The sequence below is a fragment of the Anas acuta genome, chromosome 7 (genome assembly GCF_963932015.1).
Source record: "Anas acuta chromosome 7, bAnaAcu1.1, whole genome shotgun sequence".
NCBI lineage: Eukaryota > Metazoa > Chordata > Aves > Anseriformes > Anatidae > Anas > Anas acuta.
The window spans coordinates 24,507,205-24,529,766 of NC_088985.1; the positions used below are offsets into that span (position 1 = coordinate 24,507,205).

The following is a 22,562-nucleotide window of genomic DNA, read 5'->3' on the forward strand; positions in this document are numbered from 1 at the left end:
CAGCGGCGGAGGGGCCGCCGTGGGGCCGCCCCCGGGAGGGGAGGGACCGCGTGTGGCGGGCCCGGGGCTGCTCTGAGGTGTGGGGTCTGGCCCGGGTAGTGCCCAGCGGGGTCGGGGAGAGTGGGGAGAAGCTCTCAGTGCCCAGCCAGAAAGCGGGAGAGAGTGGTGGGGGCTTCCCCAGCCCCCTCGGTGCCAGACCAGGAGGGAGCAGCCCTCAGATGTTGGGGCTGGAGATGCTCTCCTGAGGAGCTCGGTGCTCCAAACTCTTCCAAAGCACGACACAAACTCCTCCAAAGCACGACACTTCAAGCCAGGGGAGGTGGAAGCATGGAGAAACTGAAGGAGCTGCTGTGTGCCAGCTCTCCCTCACAGCTGCGGAGTGGCACCTCTGGTCTTGCCTGCAACTACCAGGGGAGGCAAAACACCAAGGGAGGTTTTGGTTAGAAATTAGGAGACGTTTCTTCTCAGAAAAAGTGCTCAGGCGTTGGACCAGGATGCCCAGGGTGGTGGTGGAGTCACCGTCCCTGGGGGTGTGTAAGGAGAGGTTGGACGTGGTTCAGTGGGTGACAGTGGTAGATGGTTGGAGCAGATGATCTGGGAGCCCTTTTCCAACCTGAATGATTTTGTCATTCTACCAAAGCCTCAAAGACACCTCAGAAAAGACACCTCAGATTAGGTGTGAGATCTGTTGGCCTCAGTGTGCATGGCACCAGCATCTTTCTAGATGGAAGTGTTTTAGGGTTTTGGCCTTGGCAGTCTTTAGTAAGAATCCAAAGGCTGTATGTCCTCTCCTAAGTTTTATTAGCATACAAAATGCCACTCAGAGGCAGCCACACAACATGGGCTTTCCTTGCTGCTTGGAGGATCCCGAGGGGAAGCTCACGTTCTTTGGGTCTATGAATCGCTTCCTGTGTTTCCCTATAGCTGCCAGCTCAGAGCCCAGCATCTTATTTGTCATCCAGTGACACAGTAATGTTGCCCTAAATGCTGTTAACGTGAATCATACCAGAAGGGATGTTTGAGGCCTGTTTTGCTGTCTCATGGTGTTATCTCATCAGTGACACAGACTTGGAGAAACAGCTATGGCCCCTGCTGTCAGCAATAGAGCTTCAGTGGTGCTGACAATCCCTGCGTTGGATTTTCAGGCCAGGACTTAAACCCACTCAATTTTTGGAGGATGGCAGCTGTAGCCAGTGGATGTTACAACCATGGACTGGGCTTTGGAAAGTGAACCACAGTTCCCTAGGAAGTAAGCAGGAATAAGGGCTACAGAATGGCTGTGCATTGGACTCTCTCTGCTGTGATATATGATTTTGTCTCCCGAGGAAATGAAGTTCTGTATTTTTCATTAAGAATAAGGTGATACTATGCTGTTTCGGTTGCGGGAGGGATCAGGTGTACAGCCGAGCAGGTGCAGCATGTGTAAGGACCACCACTTCCCCTGCAGAGGAATGCAGCTCTATAAACAGCTACAGAAAAGGTTTGCTAGGTCAGAGGGTCTAAGTGAAGGGAAGGGTACTTGAGTGTCACAAGCTCTCAGGGATTTCAGTGCTGTTAGATTTGCTATGAACAGGATCTTTTTTTTTTTCTTTTTCTTTTTTTTAAGTAATTCTAGGATGTGCTTTTGCACTGAATCCTATTTTCAAGTTTTCTTTAAACAACTTTAGCACAGCGTGCTGCTTTTAGCATTGGTCAGCACTGCTCTGGTCCTAGGGAGTTCAATCTTAGGTAATGCACCAAGCAGCCCTACAAGTCAGTCATATAGGAACCTTGAGATATTCTAGAGGAAGAATCCTTTAATTACTTTTAACTTCTCACGCAATCTTGGTTTGTTGTACAGTTATAAAATTTGTACCTAGCTGGAAAAGAGTTTAATAGTCTGTGTGGCAGCTTGAGGGTTTAAATAGCCATGTCTCTTCCATACCCACTGCTCCTCATGCATGTCTCCAAGACCAAGAGCAATCTCCAAGATTGTTCTTGCAGCTGAAGGAATGAGATTAGAGGAGAGAGGTTATATTTTATTCGACTGACCAGTACAAGCTAGGGAGGGGGTCTGGCTAAGCTGGGCACACAGCCTTCCTTCCTGATAGCAATTCCAGGTATAAACCAGTAGGTTGCTCCTTGAAGGTTAAATTTGAGCTGAGTAGGTGTTTAAGCTAGAATATCACTGGATAAATAGAAAGGTAATGAAGGTGATGGGTAGCTGGGCCTTCTTGATAACTGCTTTCTTAATCATACAGTGTAAATCCTGAGTTTGTCAAGCCTGGCTATGACTTGCTTGAAAGCATAAACTTCTGCACAACAGTCTGGGTAACACACCGCATTAGGTAGAAGATGTTTTTTACTTTCAAGAGGTATTTGTTCAATGCTGTCTGCAACTGAGAAAGCAAAGGCTGGAACCGTTTTATGGTAAATGTACTTAATGAAATAACATGCATGGTTCTAACATTAGATCTTAAACTGATGGTCCCTGGGAGGCTGGCATAAGTTAAAAACTAGTCTGGGGAGTATTTACTGTTTAAAATAAAAAAAAAAAAAAACAACATCTCAGAACGAGTTTGATCATTTTTGCTGTTAAATGTTTTTTGATAAGCCATCTGTTAATGCTTGTTAAATAGAGATAAATTTGAGCCTGGAGTGTAAGATAGCTGTGAAACTTACCCCCCCCTCCCGAACTTGCCCATTTTTTAAAAGGGTGATTAACTTAAAAATGACACCATTTCTTTAAAACGTTGTTTCTGTTAGGTATATCTTCAGATAATTGCAACAAGAAGATAAGAGGGAAAGGGGCTTTAGCTTGTATGTGAAACAACTGGTTTTGTGCAGTTGGCTTGCGTATAACAGTTTCTCAAGCCAAAATAGGGAACAGAGAAAATTTTTAAGAAACTGCTTGTGAAACCCTTACTGTAGAGGAGCATGGGAAAGAGAAATTGTAGTGCCTAAAACAGTTTGATTTAACTTTTAAAGTTATCTATTTTCCATCTTGGCTATCCACCTTTGAGAACTGCCAGCTGTTTTTATCTCAGGAAACATACTTATGCTTAAATAATGCTCAGTTGATTGGCTGATGTCGTCAAAGCAAGATAGGAACTTTATCCTAGCTGCTAGTTGTTATGCAGAAAGGCACATCCACAGCATTGACAGTCTCTCGTATTTGCTCTTTTTGGTGGATTCCACAAATGAGGAGCTGTGTGTGTAAGCTAAATATTTAAGGTATTATTTTGATCATGCGCTGTGCACACAGCAAACTTTTTTCTTCTTTGCTGTGTTTCCATCCACTTCATTCCTTGGCAGGGGGAATCACTAGGTTTGCATTGGTGTGAGTTCGTGTCTGTTAGGGCTAGCAGGGCCTGACTTGGAAAGGTTCTTAAGCACATTCTTGGTGTTCAAAATGCACTTTTCCTTCGTTGAATCATGAGTAAGTAAATGCTTAATAGAATATTGTGTTGCTGGTTTGGAAACGTACAGTGGTTTTAGGTATTTGTGGTTCTTGGCACCTGTCCTGCATGCATCTGTGTCAGGCTACCTTTTGTTACGTGTTGTCATGTTCACGTTATGTATAGACCCGTCCTGCAATAAGACCTTGTCATGGGGTTGGTAAAAAGATAGTCCCCACGCTACGAGTTTTGCAACACAGTCGGAGGAACCACTCAAGCAAGAGCTGAGACCCCTCTTCGTGACGTAAGGTGAGCGTTTTTGTTCCAAAAATGCATGGCAGCATATCACAGAAAAACACGGCTTAATAATTCTTCTTGCAGCTAAGCTGTAGCTGAGCAGTAAGCACAAAGCCTCCGGGGTTTCTGGTGAGTATAGTGATATTACAGTTGTGTCTGGCAGCCTGCGTCTGTTTTGCCAGCTGTTGTACGGGCCCAGCAAGAGCAGTCCCTGCCCTGAAGAGCTCGCTGCCCAAATAGGCAGGGTAAACAAGGGCTGGGAAGCGGAGGCAGCGAGATGTGAACCAGGCTGCCCTCGGTGCAGCAGGTCAGTGTCAGAGCCAGGAATAGAAGAGGGTGCTTTGAGCCCGCAGCCAGGGCCTGCCCGCTGGACCACCTCGGACTGGAGAAATCGGAGAGGCAGAGAGGCTCGTCGCAAGGTGGTTCTTTATTTAAAGCGTGGACAAAGGGAATAAAGTTGCAGCTGGGCTAAACTTATTTCCTCTTTGTTACAACGGAATTTTAGAGGGCAAGTTAAAAGTTGCAACCTAAATAGCTTGACGGCGTCCTCTTTGTGATGTATTAATAGCTGTTGTCAAAATATAGAAATGTTCCACTGCGTGTTTTCTCTCTCCCAGTCTCCCACCCTGCCTTGCCTACAAGGATCATGCTATATTCTCCAGTCCAGAAATACAGATTCATGAGAATTTATCATCACTAAGTATTTAAGAACTAGTGCAAGCATTTCTGTGAGTTAATAAAAGCAGTGTTTTCTCCAGATCTTGGAAAAATATATACACCTGCAGGAGCAGGAAATGGCCAATCTATGCAAGTCAAATCCAAACGCAAAGTGCAGCAATCATGGGAGACCTCTGCCTTCGGTGCTGGAAGGGGAGGGAGTGTGAAGCAGCTTGTAAAGCTGCTTCAGTTTCCTTCATCTTTTAAAACGTGTTTTGCCCAAGTTTCATTACTTTAAGTCAGAAATGAAGGAGGCAGTGAACTGGTGCAGACGATGCAGAGGGGAATCCTCTGGGGAGGACATTGCAATAACGGAAAAGCCTGGAAGAGGGCACACAGCTATTGCTTTGCGCTGGAGAAGTCAGTGGGTTTTCGAAACGCCTGTTAGCTTCGTGTTCTGCCTTAAACTGCTAGTTCTGGGCAGTTCAGGCCTGCCACGATTGCTCCACGATATTGAAACAGCGTCTTGACCCAGGAATGGGAAATTTGTAAGAGTTCGTACTGGCCTGCCTCCCTTAAAGTCTTTGTGAATTCAAAGCAGCAGAAGAATTTTGTCTAGTTCAGGACTTAAGAAATGTATGCTGTGCCTGTTTTATTACTCCTGTCACCTGCATAAGTGAAATAGCTACGTGGTATTTCACTCTGTCCGAATCTTACCCTGACACTCTGCTCCTTCAGATCAGAATATACATGACAACTACTGAGCAGCTACAGGTTTGTTCACATCTTGCTGGGCTATTCATTTATTTTATTTTATTTTTTTATGTAGCCAAAAAGTCTAAATAGCTCCTTGAGAGATGCAAAATCCTGCGTGGAGTTTCTATCCAAGTTCCAAATTCCAAGGCACGGGATCATCATAAGGGAGGTGGTATCAGATGGCAGAGCTGTACGGCTCAGGCTTGGTGATGATGTTTCTGTTGTTGGGTTTGTTTGTTTGTTTGTTTTTGGAAGCATGTCTTTGCTGTGTGTACAGAAATTCACCTGCTCTCCTGGGTCTGAATAGAAGTCTCCAGCTCTTTTGTGCAGGTGGATCGCTCACAAGACCCATGAGGTGGGGCAGGAAACCTGCACTGCCTGCTAGGGTCTGGCTGAGGGAGCTTAGAGGCACCGGAGGAGGCAAGGAGCAGCGAGAGAAGTCTGCAGATCTCTCTTCACCTCGGAGTTATTTGAACCCGTGTCACATTTGAAGGGGGAGAGCGCAGAAGACAGACTGAGCCTGGCGGTAAGCTAAAGAAGGGTCATGCGCTAAAGGAATTCAGGTGGAATTCTTGCACTGGAAGAGCTATTTTGCAAGCAGGTCGACTTCTTGAGGACAGCAACAGGAGCTCCTGACATAAATAGCTTTTCCCTCTTGGCTGTCTGTTGGTGGCCCGTGACTTGCAAATGCACCGAGACCCTGCCACTCAACAGGTGTGTCCCGATTACACAAATAAGAGCAGTTGGTCCCTGGGTTAGCCATCTCTGCCACAGGGCCAAGGTTGAAAGCCGGGCTTAGCCACCGTGACCTATTTGTTCCTCTGAATGACCCTTCGAGGCAGGCTAGAGGCAGGCTGGTGACAGCTTTTATGCAGGCAGCAGATTTTGTCCGCAGAAGAGATTCGCTCTCAGCGGGTCTCTGCAGACTTGCATTTCCAGACGAGCTCTTTCGGCACTTAAAGCGCAGCAAAATGCAAAGCGCTTCGGCGGGTTAGGATGCCCCATGCAGCTGGGAAAATAGACGGTATGACACGGTGGTGTTACCTTCTGTAACACGGTCTGTGTTGTTGCAGGCACTGCTGTTTTGGCACATGCTGAAATTGTAGACGGCCAGGAGGAATCTCCCCGGGACGCAGTAAAACAGAAGCTCCTGCTATTGCAGGAGTACCCCTTCTAGTGGCAAAGGAGTTTGCACGGGGAAGGGATCATTGAAGGCAATGATGCTGGAAGTGAAGCTTTAGGAGGAGATGGGCTTAATCTCTGGCTGAGCAATTCTTTCTTCTGCTGCTTTTTTTGGAGGCCAGGCCAGTAACTGTCATGGTGGCTGAGGTCGCCTGGGTCAGCGGTGCTGTGGGGGGATAGTCCCAGTCCCTCACTCCAGCAGCTGGGAAGTGGGCTCCAGGTGGAATATTAAATTTCTTCTGGTAACTCTGCCAAGAAAGAGAGGAAATCCATAATTTGAGCGAAATACTTTAACCTCTTTTTGGAAGGGAGGGTGAGGTAGGAAGGGGGAAATGAAAATTCCTTTATAGTGGGTTGCTTGGGATGACTTTTGTCCTGGAACATTCTCCCAGGCTGTGACAAACGTTCAGCTTCCCTTTCTTAGTGAAGCAAAGGCTTTGCAAGGCGAACCTCCACCAGGATTGCGTGCAACTGGAAGCGTGCGTTAGCTCGGGTCAAGTTTTGCACCACACGGTTTGGGATCCTGATAGAGTGCTTTTTGGATTAAGTAGCTAATAAAAAAAGATAGTGTCATGCCACTTCATAGGCTGTTAATAATTGTGACCCCTTAGCAAAGGTGGCAAAATGATGGACTCTGGTACTTGTGTGGGTTTTAAGAGCATTTTGCTTGAATTTCACTGAATTTTCACATACAGCATTCACCAGTTGTTCTATTGTGTGCTTCCTGTCATCCTTGTAGGGTGCTGGGTGCTTGAGTTGTGTACTGATGCAGCTCTGTGTTGTTCCTGGTGAAAACAGTGGTCCTTCCTCAGTGAGTCAGCCTCTGCAGTCTTGAAGTTCACTGCTGGGTGGTTTCTTCGAGAACCTGAATGCCAAGAGCTTGACTTCACAGGGAACTTAAGCATGTAGTGAATTTTAAGCACGTGGTTTAGTGTTTTGCTGGATTGTGTGCTAATAAAGGTCAAGTTATTCACTGGCTGTGGATAGTGGTCCCTGCACAGCATCTTCCATAGGATGTATCTCTGTGAGGTGGGTGAGTCTGCTGAATCTTTGAATCCAGTTGTTGATGTGAGAGGTACTTAGTTAAGTCAAGTGTAGATGTATGATGAATCTTAATGATGTTTTTCAGGTCATCATGGAACAATTCTTCAATTTACATCATGCATAGAAAGTGTGTTGACCATTACTGAAGCAAAACAGTCTTATAGGGGAGAAAAGGATCTTTTTTTTTTTTTTTTAATCAAATGATTAAGTTTATATGGTGATGCCTTTTTTATCTGTCTAATATCTGAGAATTACTCTAGGGCATTGCAATGTTGCTCATCACCCTCGCTGATGTATTTTGGGAGTTGAACTGGAGAGTGCTGTTGAGGAAGCAAATCAAATTATATGTCAGCACTTGATTCCATCACTGGCCTTGATTTAACTTCCGTCTGGGTATAAGGGATAAAATGCCTCTGACCAACACTGAAAATCTTTGCAGGTCATTCTCTGCTGCCGTGGGGTTGGCAAAGGAATCAGTCCAACTTCTGCACCCCCTTCTCATGGCCTCCTTATGTCCCATCCCATCTCTTGCTTCTGTTTTGAATAAATGGAATTTCTGTAAAATAAAGGGTGGATGCTTCTAAGGCAAGTTTAAATTATCTGGACCCAGAATTGTTAGGTGGAGAAGGCAGGGTGGATGAATTTTTTGTCTACTAACAGTAAAACAAACACCTCCCTGCCCTAAAAACCAGCAAGGGTCTGTGCATTGAGCTCCAGATACCTGGTAGGTAGTAGACCCCCTAGTAGGGCCGCTTTTCTAGTTGGGCCCCAATTAGGAAAGTGGTCGACTTTATAAGATGAAAGCTTCATTTTTGACCTTGGATTCACCTTTTTTTGGAGCCATGGAAATTGCATCTAGTCTCAGTAAGGTTTGTGTGCTGAGCTCAGGATATCTGTTTGGACCGGTGCGTGTTGGGGGGGGAGGGTTGTGGCATGAGTGCATTTTCCATCACCGTGCAAGTTGGTGACTTAAAATCTGTACGCGGGGAGAACTTAACTGGGGGCTGAGCGTGGGGAGAGGAGTTTTTGGAGAAATGAATGGAATTGGATGTAGGCGGAGAGCCTGAACTCTGTCTGGGAGAGTAATAAGCCATGAGGAGGCTGCTGGACCCGACCTGACTTTTCAGTGCTGTGCATTCCTCATCTCAGACGCTATCTGGCTCCACAGGCTCCTGCAAGTGCTCTCTTTAAATGTAATTCCTCTTCTTGCAGCCTAGGCTAGCTCCAGAGATTTAAATTTATTATTAGTTTTTAAAGGGTTAGGAGAAATAAAGAGCCTGTTGCTTCCTAAATTCACTTTTATTTGGTGTGGCGCTACTGATGATAAACTTTCGAGTTGCGCAGGTTTCTAGGGGACAGAAAGCTTTTCTGTGTGTGGTTTCTGTTTTTGTTTAAAATGGGTCACATGCCCAGGAATGCAGTCAAATTATAATGGTGACTAAGTGCCGGAAAGCATAGAAAAGGGGAGGGAAGGGTGAATAGAAAAAAAAAAAAAAAAAAGCCTGAGGCTATGGAAGGAAGGCTGGGAAAATGAGACTCTGGCCAGGCCCCAGGGCCAGGTTAGAGATTCCTACACCCATTAACAACCACAGGAGATGTTTATTTACAGGGAGCTACTCTTTGTGTTAAAAATGACAGGACCCAAAAATCTGACTTTTGGGAAGTGCTTTGGGGGCATGGTGGTGATGGGAGAAGGGAACTGGTCCTGGCTGGGCACCAGTCCCCATCTATCAGTGATCTGGGGATCTTCCTTTCTTCCCTTGTGGGGAACATTTGCAGTTGGGAAGTACACGAAAAGGGAAACAACTCTTGTACTCTACTAAGTGGTTCACAATGCCAAGTTGCAAAGGATAACTTTGAGAGTTTCTTGTTTATACTTTTCTGGTCCTTTCTACCTAAGCAGCTCCACCCAGGATATTAAATAATTAAGTGTATGATATGAGAAAGGTAGGTATTAAAGCTGTAAAGCTGCCTTTTTTCTTTTTTTTTTTTAATCTTTAATCAACTCTGGATCATGAAAGAAAACAGATGTTGAACAGCTGCTTGAACTGGGTAAATTTGAGTAGACACTAAAGGGACCAGGATCCCAGGTCCCTGTGGTACGTACCTTTTGTCACTTTTTGAGCTCTGTTGATCTTGGCTTGTCCCAGTGACTTTGATTTGTACCCCAGTGACTGGGTGTGAGCTACAGGCTCTCCTTTAGTATCTTTGAGTAACTTTGGCTAGAAGTAGAGAACTTCCAGCGATGCAGTGGGGTTCTCAGTCCTTTGGTGAGCTGCAAAAGCTGGTCCATCTTAACTGGGGCGTGTGTGTGTTGGGAGGTTATACAGATAAACAAATTGTATTTGTAGTCTGAACCTATCTTGATTTCTAATTACTGTATCTGGTTATGTGATCGTCAGGCAAGTGAGGATCGGGAGCAGTTTCTTTACTACTCTTCTGGCTTCTGGTTTCAGTGTTCTCCTGACTGGTGTTTCTTCCATCTGTTCTTGTGTGTTGTTGCCCCTCGCCTACCTGGCTTTTTTTAGTCTCTGGAAGAAAAGAGGTGTCTTGTTTCTTTGGCTGCTCTGGAAATTTCTTTGTGTGTTGTCTTGATTGCGTTGTGCTTGAACCTGTGCTGCTGCCTGTGTACCTGTGATCAGATCTGATGCTTGTACAATAGAGGCCATCAGGGATGGCTGGCTTTGTCGATGAATACCCACTCTGCTCAGGGCTCCTTTCTTGTCAGCTCCCACAAGCTACAGTGAGCCCTGGCACCATCAATGTTTGCTGGTTCGTCATTTTTGGAGCCAGAGAGGGAACGTACCCGTAACCTGGCTTGGTTGCATTTGTTCTCTGTGTAGTATCAGTCGTGGTTGCTAATCTCCTCTCTCTCCCTTTGTCTGCAGAGCGGCTGGCATCCCAGTGAAGGAGAGGGTGAAGGTCTCTCGCAACTGGAGGCATGGACGCTGCCGGAGGGAGACGGTCCTGAAATGGAAACGAAAGCAAGTGGCTCCTTCCTCTTCTCCTGGTTCTGTCAGCTGCTGAGGGGCCTTGGGTTTGCTTCTGTGCCCTGAAATGAGATGTTTCATGCTCCTTCTCATCCATGGGGGTTTTACAAGCGATGTCTGGCCTGTTTCGGATGTTGCTGGCTAGCTGGATGTGGGGTAACTGGAGTTGCTGCCTTGCCCTAGGGATTTGTTCTGCCAGTCGAGAGTTCCTCTCTCAGTAAGAGCCTGAATTTGGCATTGTTCTGATCTGTGCAGGTCTGGTTGGATTTAGTAACCTTTACTTCAGACTCCAGACTATTATGTGCTTATCTATTGCTCTATACCATGATCCCAGATTTGGACCTAAGCATCTCCTCAAAATGCTTGTTTTGTCTCCCATGCTTTATCCTGGCCCTTGATTTGGGTGTACAAATCTAAAATGCTAACTGCCATTCTTCTACCTTATGCTGCTTCTTTCTTCTACCTTATGCTTCCCTCCTTCACTACCAAAGTATATATTTGACATCAATGAGAGGAGGGTGGCGTTAAATTCTTTCTTGCAGACCTACTCACCTTTCAAAGCAAAGCACAAGGTATGTCTCTCGTCTGAACAGCACATCTAAATTTTTAGCTTTCACATCACCAGACAGAAGGAAAAATGAGAACAACTACGGTTTGTTAGCTGCTGAAGAGCAGGGACCTGCTACTGAGCTTTCATGCCTTTTTTCTGCTGCCTAGATTGAAGTGGTGGATAATGTGCCACTGCTTGTCTGAAGTCCTGGGAACAGCTGTAATGAGCGGAGTGGTTCTTGGTGCAGGTTGTATACCTGCCTTTGAAGTGCCTGTGACCATCTGTGAAGACAGGCTCTGTGGTTGTTAGAGATCATTACTAAACCAGCTTCCCAAATGAAAATGCAAGGTCTGATTTAATGAGGCCACCATCCAAACTGCATCCTCTAATTTTCATTTATCCCGCTTTCAAATTTGTTACTTGTCCTTATGAAAAAAACATAGAAAAAGGTAAAAAGCTAAACTGCAACAGGAAGAGACACAGAAACTGGCTGTAGTCTGGGGAAGCTGGATATTCACTTGGCTTTAGAGGACTGTGTGGGAGTGGAGGAAGCAAGAGGAAATCAAAGCCTGCCTCAAACCAAAGCTGCTGCTCTAAAGATGCCTCTTATTTTTTCCATGCATATGACCAAATCCCAAATGAACGGTATAACCTTTGTGCAACAGCTCTGTCCCTGTGACTAAAAGCTTCTTATTGGAAATGAACGCAAAGCAAGCAGGAACTTTCTATCTAGTAATCTACCACGTCTTCTTGCTTGCTTCTAGTCCTTTATTGTGATGACATGAGGTGCTGCTGTGTGCAGTGCCTCTGCTGACACAGAAAATCATGACCACTGAGGATGAGTGATCTGCAAAAAAAGAGTCAGGTTTTGATGCTTTCAAAACAGGCAGTCTGAATAGTTTGAAAACTGAAAGGATGTTCTGTGGAAAGGCTCTGGTTTTGCTCAATGTTTTCATGGGTGCACTCAGCAATGACTGTGCAGAGCGGAGACAATTTCACACATCTGTGCCCCATAGGACATGAGCCTCATATCTCTTTGTATCTGGCCTTGTATCTAGAAGGTCAGTTTTTTGATTCTCTGGAGGCTACACAAAGCAAGATCTTGAACAAACAGCTCACTGCCTAAGCGTGCATCGCAGCCTATTTTGTTTTCTGTATTTTGGTTTTGTTTCAGGAATAAATAAATGTGTTGTGATAACAGACTTGATTCAGATACTGCTTGAATATCTTCTCTCTCTTGATCTCCCAGAAAGTGAAGCTTATTTTCCACTTTTAACTTCAATCTTCAAAATACTTTGGAACAGCTCCGTTAGCAGTTCACTGCTCTTGTGCTTGGAACTCCTCTGCAGGGAATTGCCACCATCCCATAAATAGTAAGGGGCAGAAGGGGTGTAGGGACTCATCCAAAAGATGGGCATCAGAAATCAAGAGAGGTTGCTCTGCCATTACTTCTAACTCAGGGGTGGAAGAGGTGTGAGAGTGGAAAAATACGTCTATATGAAGAGCACAGAATTGTTGGATACCCTCAGGCTTAGCCTGCTGCTTTGCATAATAGTGTACAGCGTGTGTAGGAGATGCAGGACTTCGCAGGAAGATATGTGTTACTAGATGTGATCTGTTCCTCTGCTCTGATGCATGTGGGACAGTGGCAGCTTTGTGTTGTTTGCTGGGCATCAGCAAATAATGAGGACAGCTAGGACTGTTTGCACCGAGAGCCTCGGATTGAAGGCTGTTAGAAATGCTTGACATAGCTCACAAATGCCTGATAGTCTGGTTTCTTAAAAAGTGCAGGGCTTGTGAAGAGGGGTCAGGGAGCCTTAAGTATTTCCTATCTAAATTCACTAGGCTCTTGGGCATCTTCTCTTTCAGAGATTCCGTGCTTCATTTTCCTCGACTCTTGGTTAGAAAAATGACAGCAATGTGATTTGCTTTATATGTTGCTAAAGAAACTCCACTTCTTAGCTGTGCTATATTAACTCCTGCTTTTTGTATGTGACCGGCAGCTCTAAATTTACAGTTTTCTTTAATTTGTTTATGTATAAAATCTTCTTTTTTTTTTTTTTCTTTTTTTTTTTGTGTGTGTGTGTGTGTATTTTTTTGTTTTCCTCTCCCACCCACCCCCTGACCCCAACCTGCTTTCTCTTTGCAGTTTGATGCCCTGGATGGAGTTGGATGGCGAGTATCTCTACCTGTCTCAAGCCGAGAACATCCAGGCCTACCAACTCTGTCCGGATGGCACAGGTTTGCAGCGTCACCCTCAAGCTATCTTCTCTGGCCACCAGGAGGACGTATGTCGCTTTGTACTTGTCAACTCCCACATTGTCAGTGGAGGAGGGTAAGTTGGGTGAATGAAGGGAGCCCAAGGAGCCTGGTAGTGAAGCTGGAAAGGTTTTGTGTAACTCCAACCCAGAGCAGACGGGTTAATCTTGCTACACGATGTCCTTATGTTTGGCTGTATTCAGCCCTTGCTTTCTCTCTTAGGATTTGGTTCCCTCCTGAAAAAGCTGAAGAGCTGAGTTTCATGCTGTTGACCTTATGAACTGTCCTTCTCTCTTTTGAACTTGTGCAGATGTCCACAGGATTGTCAAATCAGGACTGTGTGTCGAGTCATGCAATCCTGACTGATCTGCAAGGTTAATTTATTTCCCTGTTACAGTCAGGGTAGCTAGGCTGTGTTCTGATACCCAGAACTGCTGGTTAACTGAGACTGCAGTTGTGCATTAAGCTTTCTAGAGACAAGTGTATCCTTATTAGACCTACTGATATAATTGTGGAGAGGGGGAAAACTGCCAAGTATTCCGGCACACACACACTTCTCCAATTAATTTTGCATTTGGCTGGCCTTTTTCAATTACAGCAAATGACAGAACTGTTATATATAAAGTTTTAGCTATTAATATACTCAGCACTTCAGCACAGAATTGAGAGTTGCAAGCATGGCTGTCTGCCCTGGATGCCTTGACACTCTCCCCTGTGAACTGTAGCCCAAAATTCAGGTGAAAATGAAGGCATGCATTTAAAATTCCAGCAACTGTATTGGCTAAAAAGAAGTCTAAGTGTCTTTGTAGTTAATTCAAAATGCAAAACCCTGTGTAACTGCTCTGAAAAGAATGAAAAGCTGAGGCTCTAACATGACACTCACTTACTCTGTCCGTTCAGCGTCCAGCCAGGATTCTGGCAAGCTGAAAGCAGGAGAAGGAGGAATGGCTGCTCTGCTAGTTTCTGCAGTTTAACACAAAGTGGTGGGTGGAAAGTTAGCCAGGAAATTTGTCATGTGCAGCAGATCAGGCTTTGAATGGCCAGATGTGGGATCCAGATGGGATTTTGAGAGAACAGGTGATGTGTGAGGAGTGGAGGGTTAATAATGCTGTTTGAATTTCAGCTCCCATGAGAGATCAGTCCTGGTCTTTCAGTGGCACTGCCAAGCAGGAATGGAAGGTGTGTGACTAGCCAAAGGAGAGATGCAGCTGATACACTCCCTGCTTGGGGATTTGTTTTTCAGGGATGGAAATATTGTCCTTCACAAGATCCACGGCTCCTACAGTGTCAAGTTCTCTGCTCATGAACAAGAGGTGAACTGTGTGGACTTCCAAGGTGGCCTCATTGTCAGTGGCTCCCGGGACAGAACAGCGAAGGTGAGCAGTGATGTTCCAGCAGCTGCAGGTGCTGCTGCAGTTGTGACCTCAGAGGTCTTGTGCCATGAAAGTTTGTGTCAGCAAAGCTCTCAGGAAAGCCCTGGCATGCGTGTGTGCAGGAGGAGTGCTGGATATCTTGGCATAGGCTTATGCCTTTGCAAAGATGCTTGCTGTGCCAAGTTTTTAAGAAAGACATTTGTCAGGATATCAGCTGCTAGTTTAAACTAGGAAGTACAAAAGAAGGCAGCTGATGTTTTGCTTCGTTCATTGTACGTTTGTCTAACACTGTAGTGGAAATCCTTGCCAGTTAGTTTGAAATTTGCTGTATGTATCTCAAGCACCTTTCCTTCGTGATGCAGTGCTGCTTCACATGCTCTCTGTTGTATATTCAATCTCTTTAAAGGATAGCATGATGTCTTTTCCAGCCCCATGGGATTGTAGTTGATTTTTATTTTTTATGGTTCTTGTTTTGCAAATTGGGAGTGAAATTAGGCTATAAATATAACAAGCTCCCATTTCTCCCTTACAATTGTTATCACTGAATCCTGTCACATAATTGCTGGCTGTTTCTTTTTGAGACAGGACCTTGTTGATTTTTTTTTCCTGGATCTGGTTGGCAATGATGTGTTCCTGCACAGACCTGGAGAGTTGTTCTCCTGAGCTGTAACAAATTCTGTTTTAGTGGTTTAGGAAACTCCACATAGTGATTTCACCTGTGTCCTGCTAGCACGATGCAGTACCTGTAGCATCTTCACAAGCACTTGTTATTGTTAGTAGTGGTTGCCAAATGTTGAAAGTTTTTGCTTTTGCTCAGGGTAGGATGTTGGATACTCCTGGTCCTCGGTACAAATCTTAGAGCATTAATGGAAGTAAAAGGAAAAAAGGCTATTCCCATTTGACAAGAGGAGAAGGTGGGCCGAAAGAAGACCTAAATGTCTCTTTCCAGGTTTTATAGGAAGTGTGTGTTAATGGGTAACCATCTGACAAGGCTGCTGAGCAACTCTACCCTGTCTATTCTGGTTGGTCCCTCTGTATGAGCGTACTCCTGGGTAAAATCACCCACAAGGAGACTGGTGTTCAGATGCAGAAGGCACTATTTTAAGATGCTGCTTACCTCCTGGGAACAAGGTGTTGATACTGCTTTTTCTGACTTTTAAGCAGGGCTGCTCCTCTCTGTTTTCTGGAGCTTCTGCCCTGGCAGCCAGAGGAAAGACCTCCCCTGACCTTGAGAACAAATTCCTGAAGGCCAGGGGGGAATTTAAGTCTGTTTTTCTTGGAGCTAGTGTGAGATCTTGCCCACCCAGTGCTCCCTGCAGCATAGGCTCTAAGGATGTTCACCGTTTATTTTTTACTATCTCTTTTGTAGGCTGCCTTGTTTGCATGAATGAGACTCTTGGAGGGTGGAAGGGAATCCCTACCAGCCTTTTAAAGGGGCTCTAAATGTCTAAGCTATTGAGGGCTCTGCTGAGTGTTGATTAGGACTAAGCCCTGAAGAGCTGCTAATGTACATTCCTGTGTGATAGGCACCAGATAGTGTGCTCTGAGCAATATTTTTAACCTGTAGGAGATAGGGATGCCTTAAAAGAGTTAAGCTTTTCTGCTGCTTTTGCTGACACTAGGTGCTAAATTCCCCGCTGACAAGAATAGCCTGCAATCCTGGGCATTATCAACAAACAAACAAATAGGGCACTCCCAGCTTTGAAGTCCTGAAGTGAAACATTGTGGGTCGGTTACACAGAACTGGGGGGCTCAAGTTCTCTGAGCCAAGAATGAGGGCAAGGTGGGGAAAGTGAGGAACGCAAGCAGAGGCCCCAGCAAGAAGCTGGGGGACTTTATAAGGACCCAGAAACAAAGGTAGTGGGGAAGGTGAACTGGTGGGTGGGGATGTGCACGTGTGCACTAGTGGGGGAGGGAAGAGATTTCTCTTACATTGTCTTGTCAGTGAGCAAGGGGGGCACTGAATAGCCTGGGGTACACTCAAGAAGCTTGCTCCAAAGGGGGTGGCTTTACACAGAGCTATTTTACAGGGTAGTGAACAATTAATTTATAGAAAATAGGAATGGAAATATTTACAGGGATGGTGCAAAGTCTTCCTGCACTGTTCAAGAGAGCAGCAGAGATCTGATCAAATCTCACTTCTTGTTTATTTAACTCCAGAAGACGAGAAATGTCTGTGCTGAGTGCTGCCCTAGAAAGCGCGTGGTGATGGGGGTGCTTTCTCTGTTCCCCGTGGTGAAGTGGGATGGAAGGTCATACTCATAAGCTGAGTCATCGTGTAACTCTGAGTGCTTGTTTTGCCAGTGATGGAAAGGCTCTCCTCAGAAATAAGTAGTGGGAATACAGGGAAAGGATATCAGGGAAGGTGAGCAAGACAGTTTGGGGAGCTCTTGCAGCACAGCATTAGCAGTGTGCATTCTATCTTCTTTGTCTTCTGGGTGACCTGGCATAATGTGCATCTCTCTCTTTAGGTTTGGTCCCTGTCCGCGGGCAGAGTTGGGCAGTGTCTACATACAGTGCAGACAGAGGATCGAGTGTGGTCCATTGCTATCAGCCCATTATTAAGGTAAATGAGCTCTCTTTATTCCCAATTTCCAACAGAGAGAAGAAGTAAAGGAGTTGGATAGGATGTGTGTCCCCAAAAGACTTGTTTTTTTGTGCCCCTGCACACCAGAGTGGTCCCTTCATAAGAGGCTGTGAAAATAGCCCTGCATTTCTGTTACTGTCACGGGTGGGACCTGTCTTACTTGCAGAGCAAACTTTTTGACTTGCTCTGCCTTCCTAGTTAGAAGCAGTGAGCCAGATCCTCTTGAGGTTTTCTCTACTGAAGAGATGCCAACTTGTATTTTCATTCTGTGGCAGAAGAGATGCCAAGCAAAAAGATCCTTACTTTTTTGGCTTGGCAAGCGTGCTTGGAGCTGCGTGCAGTGGCTAGCGCTCAGTTTTCAGGGTAAATTTGGCATGCTAAACAGAGGAAGGTAGAAGCAGAGTTCATGGACAAGTTTTTCCAACCTCTGTCACCTGTAGCTCTATGCTTCTAATGCAGATGTAATGCTACAACTTCAGCATGGAAGGTAAGGGCAAAATATCAGTGTCTTCCAAGGTGTTTTTCAAACTGATCTTCTTCTTGAAGAAGTGAAAATCTGAGCAATTTAAACTCTTGCAGTTAAAATCTTATGCTGGCCAGCAGTGCTCTGTCTCTTTGCATTATTAAGCTGTTCTTCTGCATGCAAGAGAGATTCTTATTTAGCTTTCCTGAGGGGAAGAGGAAAGAAGAGCTGGTTTTGCTGTCCATGTGATGTCTTCAACAAGTGAATTTTAGGCTTGTGCAATACCCAAGTATTTCCCCAAACTGCTGTCCTCAGTAGATGTCTGAGCTTGTTTTGCAGGCAGCAGAAACTTAGTGGTGCGGAGCTAGTGGCATTATCAAGGAAGTGATATGGGCCAGCTATGATTTTGCCATTCCCTTGTCCCATTGCTCCAAACATTTGGCACAGATAGTGTTTTTGAAGAAGTGCCACGTGCATTAATGCTGCTGTATGATGTTAGATAGAAACCCTTTGCAGTCTTCTGTGCTGCTAAGGCCCCTTTTCTAGCAGACAGGCTCTTGCTCTAGCACCACGGCTGGTTAGAGCCTAGTGGCATGCTGCTTCCTACTCCTAAGTGATGACCTATGGAGGTGGCCTCTTGTCAGGACAGCGTTCCTCTCCCTGGCGTGCACGCTTGTGCACGCTCTTTGTCACAATATTTACCCACTGTCTCCCCACTCCCCCCTTTCCTCCCTGCAGGGTGATAAATGAGGGGTGGTAGAACAGCTACCCCATGAACAAGTCGGCTTAAATTGTGCACTCTTTTTATGAGACTGTGGACTGTACCAGCCTCCCCCACCAGCCTGCCCTATTCCTTCTTTCCCCCCCCCCCCCATCTTGCCCCTCCATATTTTGGGGAGGGGGGTGGAGAATTAGAGCCAATTAGCCACGTCATTAATTCTTCAATTTGACGGCTGATATAGCAGGGCCTGAAACACGCTGCTGACCTCGTATAATGGGAACCCTGCTCCTTAACGTATTGACGATGGGAGAAGTTAATTAAAATTCCACAGAGAGAAGGTGTCGGCTAACCTATAAACCTGTCGCTTCTCAGAACAAATCGCAGCCATCCTAGAAGAGAGAGAGGATCAGAGCAGGAGGGCATGTGGTGGGGGAGGGCCAGGGCAAGGGGCAGGGGAGATGAATTTTTCACTAATAGGTTTTATTGCTTGCTGTCTAATGAGGGTGAGTATCAAGAAGATAATATCTTGTTTCTAGCAAGGTCTGCTTTGGGGAGCTCTGTGGTTTCTGTTTTATTTGCAGGAGCCCATATTTCACCCACAGGCATTCCCTATGCACTTGTGTGTGAAGCTTTTCCTCCCTAGCAGTCCCCATCCTTCTGGCCAGTGCTTGGGTGTGTTTGTTCCTCAGTGAGGCTGAACGTGGCCTGTAACCTCCACTTCCTCCTAACCACTCGACATACCCTCCCAGTTCTGCCTCCTCCCTTGCTGCTGTAAACTGGGATCTCCTCCATAAGAATGGATGGTTACGGTGTAGAGCTGCTGTACAATCAGGCTCCAGCCACAGGTATTTTGGCCCATCGTTGCTGAGCGTCCACCAGCTCTCTCTGCTATGTACAGACAGACTTCTGGAACGGCTCAAAGCAGTTGTGCGTGGTGGGGTAGGAGCAGGGAGAGCTTCTCTAGCTCTGGCCATTAGGAATTGCTTTGGAGAGGCTGAAGTTTCCTGACCTGGAGGTTTGCCAAAACTAAGGCTCTCTAAAGCAGTCAGGGCTGGATTCTTACTGAACCTCAGCTGTTAATAGACAGCAGTGAAACTTTCCTTCTTCTGTTTCAGAGATCTTTCTGTCTGTCACCGAAGCTTCTTTAGTAGTCTCCAAGTGCAGCTCCTCAGGCTTTAGTGTTCTGCTTAGAGTCATTCCCAGTTTCCATGTGGCTGCACAGAAATCCTCTCACAGATGTGCTGAGCTATGGAGGAGGCTTTCTTGCTCTTTGTCTCGTGATGCTGGGCTGGATGCTGGCAGGATCTGCAAGCAGAATGATGCCATTAAGGAAAATCAGGTAGGGTGAAAGGTAGTAAAAAGGTACCAGGAATACCAGATCGTTTCTTCCTACTACGTGGGGAGAACTGTGGTTAGTCTTTCGTGTTACCTTTCAGTCATGGAAGTGCCTTCACACCAAGATATATTATTGGGGTCTTATTGCCTTGGGGCTCCCTAACAATGTTCTGCAGGGTCGTGGGGACAGGGAGAGCATTGTATGGGTTTTCAGCAAGTCTTCTGAATAGCGGTGCTGGTCGGTGCAGCTGGGACAGCAGGTGTCACATCACAGGTCAGGGACTAGAGAAGAGTCTTAGAGCACCCATAAACCAGGGTGCCTCACCTTGCTCTGCCCACTAATTGGTGTCCAGCGCTGTCCTTCTGCATGGATGAGTAAAACGCTGTCCTTACAGAGAGGCTGCGTGCACTCAACTACGTTTCTTAGCTGCTTGTAATCCCCTTCCCCCCGAGTTCATTTGCCTTTTGAACTCTGCGTCATGCAGATGTTAAACTTTCATTTAGTAGTGCTTACTGCCATGACTTATGTGCGCTCAGGGACCAGGGCCAGCCTGAGTGCAGTGGACCAATTCAAATGTGTAAAGTGAGGCAAACCCAGGGGTTTCTGGCAGAATAGTGGCACCTTCATGCTTTGTGATTCCCTAAGGTGGCAGTAGCCAGGGAAGAGAAGTGACCACTGTGCACTGTTTAATTTGAAGGATAGGTTTATGGAGAAAACGGGGTCCAATTGCCTGGCATTTATGGCTGCAGAAATACAGGGCTTTGTATATATAAACGCAGATACACGTTGTACTACTGAAATGCTCCTTTATTTAGGGGAAAGTTAGTTGCAATGCATTTTTTTTTCAAAGATAGAGAAGCTTGTAAACTGAAGGGGAAAGAAAAAAAAAAGTGGACCTTGATGTTAAATTTACTAATAATCTTGCATTCAGAAATTCTTTGGTGTTGGATTAAAAAAATATTCAACTCTAAGCTAGCTGCTCCTGCCAGGTCTGGCCACTGGAATTTGCTATTTAGATTTTGAAATGTTTATGATGAGAACTGGTCTTCCTGTGTTGTATTACAAGCGTAGCAGATTTTAAACTCAGAAAAGAGATGATAGAGGCACAAAAATGGTTTTTGATGTGCAGCTGTAGATGGAGAGCTGGGAAACCTTTGGTGTAATTTGGGGGAACGACACCGGACTGTAATGTGCCCTATTGTGGCAGAGATGTGCTTTTGGGGTGTAAACCTGCAAGATGGTTGGTCCCCTTTCCAACTATGTCAGCTGGTCTACCGCAGTATGTGACCTCTCTTTGCAAAAGTGGCCTTACTGAAGTGCAGATTCACTTCAGAGAGGAGGAAAGTTTGTACCAAAGACAAGATATCCGTGTTCAGTATTTGATTTAAAGGAAAATGAGTAGTTCTGTGAGCAGCTGAATTAAAAGAGCTTGTGCTCTCTCTCCTGTTTCTGCAGTGCTGTAGCTGAGACCTGACTCCTGTCTCTCTACATGCTGGTTTGAATCTCTGTGAACCTGGTTGCCATTCCCATGGAATATTATGGGGAAGTAATATCTGGGGAGATAGATACCCATCCCTGTGGACGACCTCAGACAAACTGTAAAAACTTACTCAGAACATGCTGGGGAAAAGAAGGAAGAGAAGGGATACTGGCAGACGCCGTGGCTGAATGGGCCTCTCTTCCAGTGGGATGAATCAAAACGATTCATTTTGAAGGCTTCTTTTTAATGGTTATCTGGAAACTTTTTGTGAAAATGAAACAATCTGATCTCGCAGGTTGCCTTAAAGCAAAACAACTCACTTGAGTCAGAGCAACTTTGCAGTGGTTTTAACTGTACAGCCGAAGCCCTAATGTGCAGCAGTTAAAATGCTTGTTAATGTTCCCACCGCCCTCATTTCTTGCTCCGATTTTATCCCTTACTGCATGTCGAGATGAGCTGTTGGCTGTAGCGCTGCTCTGTTTTGACCTAGCTTTGTGTGGTTAACCTTTCTGAATCTGCTAGGACACAGGACAAGTAACTGGGGTTTTATTTTGGTTTGTGCATCGCCAGCAAAATAGCAGGCAGCGATAGTTTTGCTGTCCTTAGGGATCTCTGCAGAGCCTGGTCGGTTTGAATAATTGAGAGGGGACTCTGACCTGCAGCTGTTTCTTAAACGGGGGCAGGAAGAGCTCTACTTGACTGTGAGATCCCAGGGTGGACTCACAGCGTTAGTGGTGGTGTTAAGTACCATCCCTTACTGACCTCAGAGAGCGATCTGGATGCAGGCTTCTAGATATATGCAATAGTCATAACTGCCTTGGTGCTCTTTCACCCCCGAGCTGAAGAGCAGGAAATGAGGATCAGTTTCTCTTTCCAGCTTCTCCCCTCTGGAGCTAAAATGACACCTGTGCCTCATCCGTGTGCCCTGACTGTTCCCTTGATGCTGGGAGGAAGAAGAGTTTGTTTTACTTTCTTAATCGTGTGATAATGATTCTCTTTGGCCTTCTGCACATTGGTGAAGAAAATACATGTCCCTTTTCCCTCTCCTGCAGAAACACACATACAAACACTTCTGTAGGTCGGCAAAGTGTGCAACTTGCCCTTCTTCAAGTCAGTTTCTTTGCTTTGTGCGTCACAGTTTACACATCTTATCAAGTGCTCCTTTTTTGTCACTTTTGGCCAATACTCTAACATATAGATTGTCTATAACTGTGAATTGGCTCACTAGTGGTTACGGGCAGGTGAGCAGGTTTGGGGAAGCAGTAGCTATAACTGAGTCAGATCCCAGACATCTGTTTCTAATCTTGTGGTGCTGTGTTGCATATTGAGTCTTTTTTTTTTTTTTTCCCTGCCATTTTTTTCTCATCTTTCACCTTGCTTGAGGGGAAAGTCTGTCTCAGAAAGCTTGGGGGAAGCATCTTTCTTCTGTTGCTCGGTTTGCACGGGAGAATCCATGCCTGTTTAATCGATGTGACAGAAGAAATTTAGTT

The 22,562-nt window shown here is 45.6% G+C and overlaps 1 protein-coding gene and 1 long non-coding RNA gene across 2 annotated transcripts in view; both read left to right on the plus strand.

Annotated features, from left to right (window-relative positions):
• Positions 1–22,562, plus strand: part of FBXW4 (F-box and WD repeat domain containing 4) — a 56,803-nt gene that overhangs the window by 608 nt on the left and 33,633 nt on the right. Inside the window, exons 2-5 of the mRNA XM_068688288.1 lie at positions 10,202–10,297; positions 13,003–13,188; positions 14,356–14,488; positions 16,957–17,051. Coding sequence (XP_068544389.1) covers positions 10,202–10,297; positions 13,003–13,188; positions 14,356–14,488; positions 16,957–17,051 — 510 coding nt within the window. The remainder of the gene's footprint in view (positions 1–10,201; positions 10,298–13,002; positions 13,189–14,355; positions 14,489–16,956; positions 17,052–22,562) is intronic.
• Positions 217–9,314, plus strand: LOC137859328 (uncharacterized). The gene is made up of 2 exons (XR_011098233.1): positions 217–5,801; positions 6,161–9,314. It is a non-coding gene; the product is annotated as an uncharacterized lncRNA (long non-coding RNA).